Source organism: Dermacentor silvarum, chromosome 7, assembly GCF_013339745.2.
Source record: "Dermacentor silvarum isolate Dsil-2018 chromosome 7, BIME_Dsil_1.4, whole genome shotgun sequence".
Taxonomy (NCBI): Eukaryota; Metazoa; Arthropoda; class Arachnida; order Ixodida; family Ixodidae; genus Dermacentor; species Dermacentor silvarum.
Genome location: NC_051160.1, coordinates 139,601,220 through 139,618,847, shown reverse-complemented (window position 1 = coordinate 139,618,847; position 17,628 = coordinate 139,601,220). Strand labels below are relative to the sequence as shown.

Sequence of the window (17,628 nt, the reverse complement as noted above, 5' to 3'; positions counted from 1 at the left end):
TGTATATCGGGCATAGTAGGGTAACTAAATTCAGGAAAATTGGGCAGTTCATCATTCGGTTCGAGAGTGAATCAGAAGAAAAATCTCATTGAGTACATCAGGAACTACTGCTTCAGGAACAGGGTTATTGTGATCGTCGCATAAAGAACAGTTTTATGTTGGCTGGTTTAATTGTTTTCCAGAATTGCTTTGGATTATTACGCAACATTGTAGGCAATGTAGTAGAAAGGAAACGTTGCTTAGCTTCCGCTGCAAAGCGCTGAAATGTTTTTTCAGCCACGTGGTATCTTCCCAAGCGCATGCGTTGTTAGTATTTTGGCGGCTAGAAAATGTCTCTCTCTTTTTGTTATTCAGACGTTTTAAGTTGTTATTGAACCAAGGGACGATCGCGCTCTGTAACATAAATGGGTATCTATCTATTAATTAGGTCACGCATTTTGTTTTTAAACAACAGCCAGTTTGTTTCAACTGCTCTATCCAGAAAATCAACTAGGAACCAAGTGCAGAACTCTTAGGTCTCTATTCATGCTGCCATAATCTCCTTTATCGTACAGTGTGAATAATTTCTTTTCTTTTTTAGGGAGTAATAGTTTGCAATGAATGGAACCATGAACTATTACGTGGTCACTCAACCCAGGTAAAATTGTTAGTGACGAGACATTATCAGGGTGTGACGTCAACAAAAGATCTAGTATGTGTGCGCTTTTATCAGTAAGTCTCGTTGGTTCCAAGATGAGCTGTGTAAGACCAAATGTGAGGCACATTTCAAAATTCACATTCTTCGTTATTCTTTGATAAAGATTAATGAAATGCATCCACTTTGAAACGGGGTGGTCACAAATGGTCACTAACCTGCTTGATTTAATCAGATTTGCTATACATGTTTTTTATCTAGCATTCTTGCATACATTTCATTAATCTTTTTTTTTCAATATTTACCTTGTACCGCTACCTATAACATAGTGAGATCAAATCAGGTCGTATCAATCTATTTCCTGATTTGTTCCCACCAATACTGTAATGTCTCTTGCTTATCTCGACTGCTGACCGGTTGATGCTTCCGTCCACTTTAAACCCAAGCGCTTCTGAAGGTGTACGTTACCTAGTGTTCTCACTGGGTGAATCCCTTCACATTCCATTAGGATGGTTCATGGTCTCTGGATCTTTGCTGCAGCATACACATCCTGGTCAAGTTCCGAATGAGCACGAGGTCGTGGGATCGAATCCCGGCCAAGGCGGCCGCATTTCGATGGGGCGAAATGCGAAAACACCCGTGTACTTAGATTTAGGTGCACGTTAAAGAACCCCAGGTGGTCCAAATTTCCGGACGTGCCTCATAATCAGATCGTGGTTTTGGCACGTAAAAGCCCATAATTTACTTTTTAATTTTTTAAGTTCCCAATATTGCTTCGGTATATTTTGGTCCTTATTTATTTATTTATTTATTATTTATTTATTTATTTATTTATTTATTCAAAATACCCCTAAAGGCCCTCAAAGAGGGTATTACATAGGGGGACATATTCCAGGACATGTGAATAATAACATTGAATAATAACAGGCAACCGGATCGAGCTTGAAATAGCAAGGCACTGCCATTTGTGTTATCGTACATATTTCCCGTCTAATTTCTTTCTTATCATTGTTGTAAATCTCCATGGTCCTTTTTATTTCCATTCTTTGCATCCAATTCACTGTCTCTATTTCTCTCACTTTCTTTCTGATGGCTCCTGGTTGTCCATTTACAGTTTGAATTATCCTGTACTTGGTTGCCAACTTTCTTGACCTCTTCCTCCATTCCGTGTCCACGCTTTTTAGGTACAGAAAGTTCTGCAGTTTAGCCGCCATTTATTTTTATTCATATACCTGAGTCTTTCTTCAAAACTAATATTGCTCTGTGTTTCTCTGACTTCAAAAGAGGCCCAACCCGTGTCACCTTGCATTACCTAATTTGTGGTTTTACCGTGGACTCCCAAAGCCAACCGCCCTACTGATCTTTGGTTAACTTCCAACCCCGACAAGATAAACTGATGCGCATCGCGCGGAGGCGAGCGTCATCTGGTGCTGCTGTAAGGAACCCAGCGGCGTGCGTGCTTCGTTGATATTGGTTGGCTTATTCGGCAAGGAAGCAGCCGGGCCGCAGCTCCCACGGTCACGAAACCCGGCGAGGTTCGCAAAGAATTCGCAAACGGACTCATAGCTTAAATCACAAAAGCTACTAAAGCTGGCGGATTCACAATGGCAATGTTTTTGCAGGTCATATGATTCACGAGCAGACCCTCTGTGGGAAATGCGCGGGCGTGTCTTGCGTTCTTAAACTTTTGTTTCAGCTGCTAATGTTATGAGGTCACATGGGCTCAATTACCGCCAGTTTTATGAACTTCTGAAGACAGCGGAATGTGAGTTTGTAGACGTGTCATTTTAAACGGCAGTTTAATGACTGAGTTGAGGAAAATTATGGCTAGATTCCAGCTATAGCGAAGTAATCAGATTTCCTTGCACAGAATAATCGCCCCGAGCAACATATGTCAATTTATAAGTGGCTCTAAAATGGTCCTTTTGCGTCGGCTTAACGGATTTCATCAATAATCTCAACGTGAAGCTCCAAAGCATCTAAGGACATAAATGGCTTCAGGGTGAAACCCAATCGGCGATTGCACACATTATATTTTGGGAGCGATTCTCTGATATTGAAGCGACGAAGGAGGACCTACACATGTTCCAAAATTCATTTAGCCGCAGTGTGGATGCACTGCCAGGTTCCGTTCAGTTAGAAGTAATTCAACTGCAGTCAAACGATCTTTTGAAGAAGACGTATTAAGAAGAAAATGTAAGCAATTACTAAGTCTGAACAGTTCCGACACCTAAAGCAATTTGTCCGCGGGTAGATGTTCATCTTCGGCAGTAGCTACCATTGTAAGCAAACTTTCTCCAGAGTGAAATTTGAAGTCGAGGTAAAAGGCTCATTTTCTCATAAACTTATGAGTTCTCTGCCATTTTTTGTCTCATCATGGTTGCCACCGCAGTTCAGTGAAATTATAGTGATAGCATCAGGTTCAACCCTCACATCAGCCCCCATCCTATGTCTTGGCAAGGTAGTGCATTTCGCATGCATTCAAAATACCGGGTGTTCAAAATTAAGTTTACGGAATTTTTAAAAATCGCTTGTGGCAGGTAGCATAATTCTTATCGTTTCGCTGGGTTGTTCGAAGAGGCGGACATTAGTAGCACGAGAAATTGAAGCACGTATTCAACTAATTAACAAACATTAACTAATTAACTTCTTAGATAATTACTCTGCGGCACATATTGCAATTTACAAATCCTAGCCGGTGAGTTTGCAAGACGCATCCAATTGAAATGAATATCCAGCATGACCCAGTTTCGATATATTATTTCCCAAAGTGTGCCACGAAATACGTGAGCGTTCCTGTTACTTTTGTGCTTCAATGTATAAGACAGCATTTTGTAAAAAGTAAGTGGAACAACAGTGCATCTTTAGGGCAGTTTGGTGGCGCATATCTCCAACCTGGTGTCATTCTGGAAATGTATTTCAAGTGAATACGCCTGACAATCTCACCAGCCACAATTGGTAAATCGTAATATGTATCGTGAAGTAATTAGCTAAGAAGCCAATTAGTGAATCTTTGTTAATTAGTTGAATGTGTGTTTCTATTTCTAGTGCTACTAATGTCCGCCTCTTCGAATAACCCAACTCAACGATAAGAATTATGCTACCTGCCACAGGCCATTTTTAAAAATTCCCTGAAGCTTGATTTTGAACACCCGGTAGTACATTCTGCTTAGTGCCCTGTGTGGCATAATGTTAATATTACAAATGTGCGGATGATAGTGTAATGTGGGAATTATATTTCCTCCTCTATTATTTAAAGATAGTTCTACTCAACATCAATTTATTGATCTTATTATCACTTCTGATATTTTTTATCAGCTGCTCATGCTTTTTAGCTGCGGTTCGTTATCCGTTTTTACTTGTGACATTCTTTATGTACATACGCGCGTAGACAGCGAGTACCATTGTTATTTATTACAAGTTTAAAGCCTTCGCAATTATGGTGAAATTTTCTTTCCTACGTCATGCAAATTGTGCTTTGTTTCAGTGTTATCACCTGCTAGAATTGTGGTAGGTAAAATGAACTTTTACTCCAACTTTCACGTATCGTCATTTTTGGCAATCTTTCAAATGTAAACGTTGTGAAGGATAAAAAAAAAAACGCCATACACCAGGCAGAGAGCGAGAGGATAAGGACACGCGCCCTTGTCCTGTGCACTGCGCTATCTTATTCGTGACAATGGCGCACAACTGGCATACGCCATTAGTACTGAAACGCAAACACTTTATTGCTACGCCACATACACACAAAATATTTAATTGGAAGCCAGGATATAAACAACTTTTTCCCGAATAAGCATGTCTTATATTTTATTTATTTTTTATTATCATATACCGCGGACCGAATACGTTCCAAGCAGGAGGCAGAATTCAAAAAGGACAGAAATATTTAACATTGAGAAAAAGCAAGCGTATTGAGAAACACCACCCCTTCCCTGTCAAAAGTGGTGGTAAGCGAAGTTTGTAGCAAGACGGCGCTGCCGCAGCCGTCCGCTTCGTTTGCCCTAAACGGAGGGTCGGCGGCTATTCGCTGACGTTTGGCATCAACATCGCGCTGCCGCAATCCAGGGTCCGCAGCTCTTCGCTGGCGTTTTGCCTGGGCTTCGGAAGCCCTCACGCTAGAATTGGACGACAAGCTTCGCTTACCCCATTTTCTCGACAGGGGAAGGGCTGGTGATTTTGTCTCTTTGGGTCCCCGTGTGACAAGGGTAGTTAAAGGGCGCGTTACAGGTCCCCGAGCCCACAGGGGTATGTGCCATTGAGCTGACCCTTTCTGCACTATCACCAGGATAGGCGCATTTTTCAGTGACACCACCACCACCGCCGCCGCCGACACTTGTGAGCCTATAAAGCTTTGATTAAAAAAAGTCACTGAACATGGAGGGAGAGAGAGAGAGAATAAACTTTAATAAAAAGAGCACGCGAGCGTAGGTAGCTTCTCCTCTCTGCAGTGGGTGGTCCCCTCAGTCCAGGAGTCCAGCGGCCTTAGCTGCCCTTCTCGCTGATTGACCAAGTTGAGCTGGTCCGTCGAGTCGGAGCTGGACAGCGCTGCCTCCCATTGCCGTGTGGTGGGGTGTGTTATAGGTGTTAGCTGTGGTGTGTTTGCGCAAGCCCATACATGTGGTAAACGTTGCACATTGATCGCAGTGTGGATATTTATAGGAATACAGCGCAGGGTGTATGGCGTGGTAAAGACTCAAATGTGGATATGTGTTTGTTTGAGTTTTCGCCATTACGGCTCCTCTCGCGTCAGAGCATTATGAGGTGGGGGTAGTATTCTTCGTGAAAGGCGATCGTGTTGTAGGATGTGAGTGTAGGTTAATGGTATGGGCTCTGGTTGGAACTGCTCGGCGCGGTCATCTCGTGGCTCCCGGTGTGCATGCACTCGGGCGTAGGCGTGTGCCTGCTGATTGCCGCGTAAGGACTCATGCCCCGGATCCACACGATTTGTATGTATGGTGGCAGCTGGTGCGCTCCATTCAGAATGCGATGTACGTGCGGCCCTGGAAATTTTGGCCCTGGAGTAATTTCTGCATGCCGTCTCAGAGTCCGTCAGAACTATGACGCAATCCCACTGCGGTCTCGTCGTGATGGCTAACGCTATCGCTAGTTCCTCTGCCTCCGCAGCGCTCATTCTGGAAACAGACGATGCATTTATTTCGGTCCCGTGATTGTCGACTACGCTGGTGACGAATGCGGTGCTTCTTGCGGTGCTGGCCGCGTCTACGTACAAGACATTGGGGTGTTTCCATACTTTTTCGCGAGCGCCTGCGCTCGGGCTTGTCTCCGTCCGATGTGGAAGTTTGGGTGCATGTTCCTGGGAATCGGTGAGACGTGCATAGTTTCTTGTATTCGTGTTGGGATTTTGGTCAGTGCGCTGGTCTTCCGTACAGAATATCCAAGACGTTGCAAGACGCAGCGTCCCGCTATTGTGCGTAGTAGTCTTTCCTTCTGGCTTACCAGGTGGGCCTCTATGATTTCCCGTGCGTTGTTGTACACCCCTGTCTCTCGAGGCGAAAAGTAGCCGTTCCGGGTGGGAGTCCGAGCGCTTGCTTATACGCCTTGCGTATCAGCCGGTCGAGTACCTCCACTTCCGCGTTCCTTAAATTTAAATATGGTGCCGAGTACGCAATGCGGCTCACAATCAGATCCTGCACTAATCGGATAAGGTCCTTTCCTTGAGTCCCCTCTTCCTGCTGGTAATACGTTGAATCATGCGCAAGATCTGCGTGGTCGTGTGTTGTAGCTTCTGTATGTCGTATGTATACTTATAGAAAACTGAACGAGCAATGCATTCCAATCAGCTGCGCCTCTTCCTCTTCACAACCACAATCTCTCTCTCCAATCTGCGATTGTATTGGTGAAAAATGCATACTTCCAAACATTCGTGCGAGCAAAATAAGATTCAATATAGTGTGGTGCCTATGACGATATTCTTCAAATCATTGTTTAGTTACGCATTCTTGGGGATCGCTGACTAGTTTCGAAAAAATAAGTGGCTAAGGAACATAGTTTTAGCAATTCTGCATTCTTTTGAGCATTCCAGCTTTGCTTTCTGCAACACAGCAGACACAGAGTCCCGGCATTTATAGCGGTTATATATAAAACGAGCCGCTAATCTGTGATTTTTCTCTATTTTTTCTATAATTACCGTGTAAGGGTCCCACACAATACTTGGGTACTCTTAGTATGGCTTTATACGCCTTGGTTGGTTTGATAATCTTAATTTGTGTTTAGGAAGCCTAATTTTTTGCAAGCTGAAGAGCATATGTTACCAATGTGCGTGGTCTATTTAAGCCTGGATGTAATCGTAATTCCTAAATACTTATATTTATCTACTAGTTTGATCTTCTTACCGTTTATGTTACACGAAAACACCAGTTTGTTTCTTTTATTCGTAAGACACATCTGGGGCGGTATTCTGTTAGAGTCTACCTAGTGGACTGTCTATTTCAGCTGTTACTGATTGGCTGCTGCTTGACGTGCAGGAAGGAGACTGGCTGGCACCTTCGTGCACATCAAGCAGCAGCCAACCAGCGAAAGCCGAAATAGACAGTCCACTAGGTAGACTTACAGAATACCGCCCCTGTACTGTTTTTTAAGATTAATAATCATATCCCACTTAGCACACCATTCTGCCAGTAATTTTAGATTAACGTTCAACTCAATTTGGTCAGAAACAGAATTTATGGTTTTAAAAATGACGGCGTCATCGGAAAACAATTTACTGAAACAGTTGATTTGACAGAGTCTGCCATATCATTCATATAGATGTTAAAGAAGACAGGTCCTATGACAGATCCTTGGATTACTCCCGAGTAAACTTCTAAATTTCCAGAGCACAATCCGTCTATATGTACATATTATTTTCTGTTAGTCAAATAAAATATAACGGAGTTGATTATTTCTTAAGATATACCAATTTTTCATTTTTAGTTTAGTTTATTGTGAGAAAACCTGGCAAAAGCTATGGAGAAGTCCCAAAATATTATGTCCACCTGATCATTCATATCCAGAACTTAGCGCATTCAATAATGGTTGCTATTACCTGCGTTTTAGTGGAAAAGCCCCGTTGGAACTCATGCTATGCATTGAATCATATTGTGTTTATCCAAAAAGCTATTTAACTATTTTACCAGAATGAATTAATGAAAGTCCTTTATTTAGAAATGGGAAGGCACAGTCCTAAGTGGGGTAAATGGGGCATTAATGTCATCACTCTTCACATAATTTACTGTTCAAGAAATAGGCATTCTCATGTAGGAGTATGCACCCGTACTGAGGCGGTGCGTGACCAGTGCTGTGGTATGTCGGTCCCCTTAAACCTTTTACCAGATTATGCTATAACACCTTTCAAGAAATACACGTAAGGGAAATTGGTCGATATTACTAATTTCTACCGGGCTACCTTTCTTAAAAACTGGAACACGAACCAGTCAGTACTTTACCAGTTTTTAAGCACTAATTAAATATTATGAGAAGAAATCTACCTATCAGCTGTGCGTATTTCTTAAGAAAAACAGCCGGAATTTATCTGGACCTGTTTACTGCTTTGTGTCTAACCGTAAGAGTAGTTGAACTACACCTCCAAGAATATGGCAGACCGCCTGATCCATCTGTTGCGGGAGTGATATCACAGTAGTTGTCCGGCTTTGAAAACACGCTTTGAAAGTGATAATTAAACAGTTGCGTTATTTGCCTGCTGTCTGTAACGAAAGTGTCGCCCAACGCCACCTGCTCGATTCGTCAATGGCCCTTGGCCCCCAAGAATGCTAGAATTCTAGCGGGCTTTCGGATGCAAAACGCCCAAGTGTTTCAGTGAAATAACGTTCTCGGGACTCTCACATTTTATACCAAGGTCAGTTTTTAGTTCTTTAAGCACCTGTCGTCAGCACACTTTAATTTCCTGCAACGCTTTAGCCAACATTTTATCTGGAGCACCTCTGGTGACCGAGGGCTCGCTCGACCAACCTTTTTCAGTCTGTCTGAAATAAAGTTTTCTGTACAGTGGTGACAGCACGATTTAAACTTGGTCCATGATACGTTAATGTCATCATCACAAAAGAGAAAAGACAGTACTCTAAATAAAGCGCCATTTGAACATGAACCGCAGCAGAATAATATTCACAACCACAGGTTTGTTTTATAAAACCCGCCCTTCGCGGAAAGATACAAGTAAAATAAATAAGATTGTGATCTGAAATGCAATCGTGAACCTGCGTTACACGACCCTGAATGTGATTCGAACAAAATAAAAGGTCCATGTGTTGGACAAGGACCGTTTAAGTTTGTATGCAAGGATATGTCAAACAACACTTCAGATATGTGGACATCAACCGAACCAGACTTAATTTCCCCAAATTAATACAAGGAAGGATAAATTTCCAGTGACAATTATAAATTCATCGTGGTATTTTCTAAGTAATCATCGCGTTCTAACAAGAATTATGGTGCGGATCCAGGTGGCCTGTAAACTTCCGCAATAATGGTGTTGCGGCTGAATTCGATTTTGCAAAAAATTCTTTCATGACCGTTGTCAACTTCGGGCAGCGGAAAGGTTGGAAGTGCACATTTTACAAAATTGCAGTACGGGTTTTTTTGCTTCACGATCTTTCCGATAACAACATGAAGGTGGGAATACGCAACTATCTGGTATATCAGCGTGAAGCCACGTTTCTGTGATGACGGTATGTGAGGGTCATATGACAGAAAAATGCATTCAAGCCGTTCTGGTTTATTGCACACACTTTGCACATTCAAACAAACAATACAAAGAAACTTCTGCGCAGGCTCCTCTTTAATACAAGAGCGTCAGTCATCTATTTTAGTATTCATACTTAGCAACACTTTACAGTTCTTGCATTGTCCCATACATAGACGTTACCATTCACAAACAGCTTGTCGCAAACGAGTTTCAGTTTGTCATTTGGAAGGCTATCCGCTAATTCAGACTAACACAATTTCTTTCTTATCTGCAAAGTTTCTTGAGAATAATCGCTGGAAATTGATATGCCAATACCCTTAACTTTCGAGCAATTCTTAAGCGGGGATATCTTTTCGTTATAGTTGTACAGGCGCACAATCACAGGTATCATTCTTTCCCGGCCTATCAATCCTATGAATACGTTTCTTGAACTGACACTAACGCTAAGCGTTTCTTGGAAACTTTGGGGACAAATTTATTCTCAGGATCCTGTGTTTTTCGTCAGGGATTCTTTAATACCGAAAACTAAAAGGTTGTTTCTGCGAGCTCTGCCTCGAATTCAACAAGCTTTCTATTTTGAGTCAACAAAACTTCTTCCAAATATTGTACCGTTTCTTCCAGTTTTAGTATTTTCAATTCATTCGCATTAGATAACTCCAAGACCTTGTCCAATTTTGTAAGCTTCTGATTCAAATCAGAAAGTGTAGCATCGCGTATCTTGCCCGCATCTTTTATATCTTGAAGTTCGTCAAGAATTACATTTAGTTTCTCCGTAACGGTGGGACCGGGATTGCTTTCTACGTCACCAAAAGCAGGAATAGGAGAACAATCCAACAGTCATTAGTAATGTGAGCACGCCTACGAGAGCAAAGCAGCATGACAAGTACAAGAATTCGTACGAACAGTAGTAAACAGACTGTGAAATCTAACCTGCACAGAGATCCAAACATGGCGAAACATGCTGCTTTGATGAGCGCCACCGTGCCCTCTGAGGTGATGCCAAGAATCCGCGCGTTTTATAGCGTTTTCCGTCAACTTCACACAGCTGTCAGGCCAATGCGACGTTCAATTTTCGGCAATGATAATGGGAGCAAGGACTTGTAGCCGGAACTGTTGTTTCCACGTGCCTGAATACACAGAATTAACAGCGCACGTGCAGACAAACCCGGCTGATCAAATAGGCTGAAGCTTGAAGGCGACGACACAGAGAGGACTGCGTTCTGGAAGTCCCTTCAGAAGCCTGTTGTGGCGTCTAGATTTCCACGGTGTGAACCCATCCCCGGGGGTTTCCAACGATGCCGCCGCAACAGCGACAGCATCGAAGTCCGCGTTGTGAGAAGCACTGGTGTATTTTGCGTCCGTGATTCAGCGGAATCTTCCAGAACGAGGGTATCGGGAACGGCTGGAAACTGAGGTAGTCAGGCGTTGTTGGGCCGCCGCTTTCGTCGTAGCCGGTGCAGAGAATGGTTCATTTAACGATTTCGCAGGTAATACTCTGTAAAAAAGTGCTAGTTGCGCCAGCAGTGATTAGTAACTAATGAGTTGGTGAATTAAGTAACGCTTTGGTAGTTTACAGCTAGGTGTGTTACTTATGCAATGAACTAAGAAATGCAATGTGACAAATATTAAGGAAATAATATTCGAGAACTAAGCAAAGTTAGAAAAATTTGCAATTTGGACCATATTTTCAAAATTAGCTGTAAATGCCAAAATAATGCATGAATTTCTTTGTTCTAGCTCGTTGCACACATTCTTTGTGAGGAATGAGTGTGCAAATTTTATATCAGAATATTTTAAAAGAAGTTATCAAAGTTTACGAAACAAGAAGTGGATCAAAATTTTGTTTTCAGAAAACGTAAACAAATCTTCAAACCATTGAAAGCTGTCAAAACACACAGAGGCCTAAAATGCACCAGATTCATAGCTGGAGCCCTCATGAGATGCACTAGTCTCGTTTTGTTCGTGTGGATGCTCGGCGACAACATAAAATGAAAGTACTTTTGTGAGGGGTTTATTGCGTAGACCAGCAGCCTTGGCTAAAGAGCGTCGGTCGCTGTCCCGCGCTCTCCGGGCTGCTGGACTTCGTCCCTCTCTCAATGATGCGGACTCACTTCCCCACTACACTTTGAATAATATTTATGTACAAGAAATAGTATTGATTTTCGGTTTCGCAATACGAGGACGAGGGTTGGAAAACTCACTGTAACTCCCAACCAATGATGATAGGAAGATAATTTCTTTTGCAACATGTTGCTAAATGTTTGGGCATTCATAAATTGTAGGAAACCAAATCAATCTAGTGCAAGAAAATCGACATTTGTATGGGGCCTCGCACCTTAAGCAAAATCAACAAGAATTCTTAAAAATACCGCACTTGTGGTAAGACACACCAGCATAACAAAAGACCCTTTGTAAAGAATGGCGTTGTTTCCGATGTATCTCAACGTTTTTTTAGATCTGCATGGTGCAGATAAAATGACTGTAAACAAGGTAAAAATTTCCGCCACCATTTCACCCAAAAGTGGATTTACAGCGGAGCTGTTGCCGGCGTAGCGCCACGACCACAAGGCGTCGCACCGTCGAGATCGCGCCCTTTCCGTTGGTGCTTCAAAGCCGCGGTGCATGTTCGCGGCGTCCATACGCTTGCGCATGACCCGCGTTCACGAAGGGAACGTCACTGTAAATTTTTTATAGTTTTTGCCCTGATCTCGATTACGGCCGCAGCACCCTCTGCGCGACCGATGCAACGGACAGATCGCCCCCTAGATACGTCGTGTGCACACGTTCGTCACGCGCGCACGCAGGTGTGTCGGAGTGCGCATATATCCTCATTCTAGTAGACCCTCCGCGTGGCAAAAGCGCATTATTGAACTAATTCAATTTCTCAAAGTGCGTCACAACATTTGTAAAGTACGACTGTCACACAACCTGCAGGCATCATAGCATCGGTTTCTAATTTGAACATACGAGAAAACATAACTCTGTTGTGCGGAAATTCAAAATGCACTTGCTCTGGAAACAAACATTTTTCCTTGTCAACGCGACGGTGTACACGCACGGATCCAGAAAATTTGCCGGGGTAGCCATGTAAAGCGTCGCTGTAGAAATACTGCTTTTCTTTTTCGGAAATGTGAGGAAACTTGTTTGCCACGACCAATTTTGCGCAATATTTTAACCGATATGCCCACGTATACTTGGCGGTAAAAGCAAATTTATACCCCAAATACTCTTATTTCTCTCCTTCTCCGAGATTATGTGAAGAATAACCGACTAAGTTCAATACAAATTTATTTGAATAAAGCACGCGATTACGTGGAATAAACTTCTTACTCGACACCGTGTACCGTTGCTTATGTTTGGTAGTATTTTCACTAATCTTTATTAATTATTTACTCTTCGGCCATACGGCCACTGGTCACCGATCCAGCCCTTTAGCCAAAACGTTGGCAAACCCCTACGTTAGACCGTACACTACCCAGTCACCCAATTGGCGGTGAGAACGTGATAGAAATAGACCGACAGGCAGGCAGACACCATAAAATGCGTGGAGTATACTAAGAATGCTAATCGCAATAAAGTTGTTGTACCCATCCCATTCCGTTTGGAGAATCGCCACCTAATCACGACAGGCGTAACAGATAATTACGTCGTTCTATCTGTATTCTCGCGTCTAATGCCGGCGCGGAAGCAAGAACACTACCAGTACATGAATAAAATAATAAATAAGCCGGCTATCTTTGGGCAAACTCTTGCCCAGGAAGCAAGGCAGCATTAAAGCTGACGACGGTAGTCGTCGTCGGACCTAAAATGGCTACATTAACTGGCATCGCTCACATTCTAGAGCATAGCTGGTGCTCGCAATATTAAGATTCAGCACATTATTGCGTCATGCGTTACCTATCTGAATACAAAAAAACGCCTTGTCCGCCATCGATACAGAGGCAACGCAGACAAAAATTTAGATACATCAGGTGCGGTCTATGCCTGCTAGAAAATGATAACAGCGATATTTTGAAGAAAGTACGTAGTTACTGTCATATACTAAGCCAACAACTCATGACAGTATTTTTGAAGAGCACATACTAGCATCGCAAATTTGTATATAACGATATAAGTGTCTTTCCTTTCGTTCTATGCGTCCGCACGGCTTTTCGTGAGTTCATCAGCGATTGAAATGAAAGTATTTATGTGCAAAATGCTAAAGTGTTCGCAAACTGCTGCTGAATAATGGAATACGCTGGTCACCGCTTAAAGAGTACCTTGGAATACAAAAAGATATGCGTGTTGCCCCAAAAAACGAAATGTTTACGCTGTACAATTGCATAAGACAACTTTGATGAGTCGTTTATACAGGTCTTTAAAGTTAAAATAAAAGTAATTTAAATAAAAACGCCGTGCTAGCTACGCAAAATGTGATTGCACAGGCTGTCTATGCACATTGGCGGGCAAAATTTCGCGCAGATTAGGGTCACCAAAAAGCATATTATGAAAAAAAAACATTTTTGAAGACAACTTCGTTGATTATCTTGGAGCGCTTCTGTTCCGAGATTTCATCATCAGATTTGACGCTCAGCATGTTGATTTCTGCCCCCATTTAGGAGCGAGGATCTCAATAAAATGTCAAGCGGTGAGGGACGTTAGCTTGAGGGAAAGAAAAATGTCAACGTTGCTTTTTTTAGCCAGCCGATAGCAAGAGCACAGCTGTTATCAGCTTCTCGCAGTTTCAAACGATATGCCACACGCAGTAAGCTACGTCACAATGGGCTTAACGTTCGTTCAAGATCCACGCCACTGACAGCGAAATGAGCTTGATTGAGTATAACATTTGATAATGAATGACTCGGAACAGAAATGCTCCAGGTGAATCAAACGAAGCGAACCCGTCTTGAAATATAAGCGCAAAGCACAATCGTGGCAGAAAAAATATTGAAGTTTTTGTTATGTTGGTTTGTGACTACAATTAGTCTTAAAAATGCGTCTGCCAAAGTGCGTAAACCATATTTGCAAGCAGATTTTCCGTGGTTTTAATAGCGTTTTTACTAAAATTATAGTTAGCTTAACTTCTAATTATAATGAAAACAAAAGTGCTTCGTATACCTGAGGGCAGCGTTTTGTTGTTCGAAGTACTAGTTCTCACGTCAACTTGTAAAATTTGAGATAGAACCGAGTACTGTTCTGGACAGCAACATTTATTCCACTGTGTACAAAATATTATGCGCGCTGCGGGGCCCACCGTACCGATTATTTTCGTCGCTTCCGGGCGCGTGTTCCGCAAATTGTCGCTAAATACAAAATACTAAAAATATAAAGCAATATAACCTCTGCTGCTGTGTACAAGTTGTGCATTCCTTGACAACATCTTTATTCACCCAAGTGTATATTTTTCGTTGAACACCCGTTCTATAAATTTAATATACCTCCGGCTTCCAAGCAGGCCAATTGCGGCTTTGGCAATATGGCCCTTGTTGATGCGCGGCGGTTCACCGGCTTGGATAGCAGTTGGTTAATGCATTTTTATGTCTCTCGTTCTCTTACAAATGAAAAGGTTGACCGAGTAGCCCAAGGCCTGCTGTCTCTCGGCTTCTGCAAGGGAGACACCTTGTTAATATGGTCCCCCAACACCTTCAACTGGATTCTGATGGCCGCTGCGATGGCTAAAGTTGGAATAATTTCAGTGAGTGACATCGGCGAAATTTTTCATGTGCAAAAATTGTTATGTATTTGCAGTGACTGCCGGCTCTCTTAGACACTAACAGTATAGGTAAAAAGGGTACAGGGTGTAGTATTGAATACAGATGTGCTAGCGACTGATGTGTTAGCAATAAAGTCTTCCAGCTTTAGAGGCTTGCTTAATGGGCTCAATTTTAACAACCTATAAACAAGACTAAGATAAGTGACATTCGAAATCGTAGCACTGCTAAGGATGAGAAAGGAGCAAGCCCCGAGATTAACGTGAAATCTACAAGAACCAAATTAAGTACGTATTATTACTCAGTGTCAAAAAGTAGTTCAGTTAACTTGCGATGCAAGCGGATATGATTAATGAAGGGTAGGAGAATCACAGACTTTTTCTCCTGACATAGCGGTTTTCTCATTTCGTTGAAAATATACGCAAAAGCAATTTCTGGCATTTTACGTTGCAAAACCACGCTATGAATATGATGCACGCCATAATGGGGGACTCCAACATCGACAGCATGGGGTTCCTTAACGTGAACCCAATGCACGGTTCCTGGACGCCTTTGCATTTAGCCCCCATCGAAATTCCGGTCGCCGCCACCGCCGGATTTGAACCCGTGCCCTCGGACTTACCAGCGCAAGGCCAAGCCACTACGCCACCATGGCGGGCACGCATCACAAGATATGACTGCGTGAGGTGCACGCTGCGTGATTATCATATATCAATAGGAGTGCAGAAAAATACTGTGCCCGGGCGGTTTGCTTCCCTGTCTGTTCTTTTGTTTTTAAATATTCCTTCACGGGAGGCGGAGCGGAAGGAAGCTGTGATGCGTTTTTAGGGTTGTGCGACTACTCGCAAATTTCGAATAACACGTCGAATTCCCTATTCGAGCTCTTATGGGCGTCTTGCGCTGGAGTTTGAGGTATAGTAGCGGAGCCTGGTAGCGGCGAAAAATGTCATCTGGGTAGTACCAGCTTGGTTAGTATTGAGCCCTGGCTGTGGCGAAGCACCTTTCTAGCCCGCGTTTTGCGTCGATTCGAACTTTTTTGTGCCCTGTTTCGAGTGCGAAAAGGCCCGTCACCTCTCACAGACCATGACGACCAGGCTGGAATATTGATTGATTGGAATAACCTGACTTCCGCAATAAACAACGCAGAAGCGAAAGACTTTGTCGACATCTGTTTGAATTTTAACTTATCGCACTTATCTCAGAGCCGACACGTGTAACGCGCGACTGCGCAAACATTTTGGACCTTATACTTACTAACCATCCAGAAACCTATCATCGGTCACCTATCTTCGTCCTATCAGTGACCACAGTGTGATTCATGCCACATTTGACTTTGCCCCAGCACCGCGTGTTCTTTCCAGCAAAACTATCAACCTATATGATAAAGCAAACTTCGAAGCTATAACTGAAGAATTGTGCACTTTTTACCAGTCTTTGAAACTCATTCAATGAACGATCTGTTGAAGACAACTGGGAACTGTTTAAAAATAAAATGAATGAACTAGCAAACAAGTATATTCCGAAAATAACATTCCGTGAGAATCATCAGAACCCTTGGTTTAATAACAATGTAAAGAGGTTGGAAAATAAGAAAAAAAAAGACTTTTTCGTAATGCCAAGCAGAATTTAAGCCCAACTTCTTGGGAAAAATACTACGCCGCTGAGAGAGAATACTTACGTGCTGTCCGCAATGCCAAATGGTCCTTTTTCAACAATGACTTACCTAAAATGTTAACAGACAACCCCAAGAAATTTTGGAAAGTTATCAACCCTGGGAACACACGCACTATAACTCTTGTTAATGATGCGGGGGAAATCATGCCTGAAACTGAGTGCGCACTAATATTTAACAACGCATTTTCGTCAGTATTTTCTAATGATAATAACGTTCTATTGTCTAATGTCCCCTGCAACATAGCTTCTAGCATGCTGAGCGTGGTGTTTTATCCTGATGGTGTTTTGCGCATTATTGAAAACCTTAACTTTCATCCTCAGCAGGTATAGATGATATAAACTCTAAACTGCTAAAAAATACAAAATATATTTCTTCATCATTTTTGTGTCTTATATCTCTCAGTCACTTTCTACAGCCTCCATGCCTCACGACTGGAAGGTGGGGAAGGTCGTTCCCATCTACAAGTCTGGTAATAAGAACACACCGCTAAATTATCGACCAATCTCTCTCACTAGCCTTCCGTGCAAAATCATGGAACATGTCATCTACTCCCTGATCATGAATCACTTGGACGCCAATCAATTTTTTCATTCGGCACAGCATGGGTTCCGTAGTGGCTTCTCTACCGAAACGCAACTAGCTTTGTTTCTACACGACTTGCATATAAACCTTGACTCTAACCAACAAACTGACGCTATTTTTCTGGACTATGAAAAGGCCTTTGACAAAGTTCCTCACCGCCACTTACTACTAAAACTTTCTTTGAACTTGCACAGTGACGTACTCAAATGGCTCGAAGCATTCCTTACTGATCGCTACCAATTCGTTTCTATAAATGACAAATCATCCACTCTTCTCCCTGTAACTTCTGGTGTCCCGCAGGGATCAGTTCTCGGTCCTCTTCTCTTTTTAATTTATATTAATG

The 17,628-nt window shown here is 42.5% G+C and overlaps 1 protein-coding gene across 17 annotated transcripts in view; it reads left to right on the top strand.

Annotated features, from left to right (window-relative positions):
* The window catches only part of LOC119458481 (medium-chain acyl-CoA ligase ACSF2, mitochondrial), a 574,759-nt gene that overhangs the window by 182,313 nt on the left and 374,818 nt on the right, over nucleotides 1-17,628 (top strand). For 10 of the 17 annotated variants that reach the window (XR_007468047.1, XR_007468045.1, XM_049671251.1 and 7 more), the window contains exon 3: nucleotides 14,884-15,012. The exons of the other annotated variants lie outside the window; for them this stretch is intronic. Coding sequence is in view for 8 of the 10 variants with exons in the window: in XM_049671251.1 (XP_049527208.1) it covers nucleotides 14,884-15,012 (129 nt within the window). In the remaining 2 variants the exon portion in view is untranslated. The remainder of the gene's footprint in view (nucleotides 1-14,883; nucleotides 15,013-17,628) is intronic. 17 annotated transcript variants of the gene reach the window in all.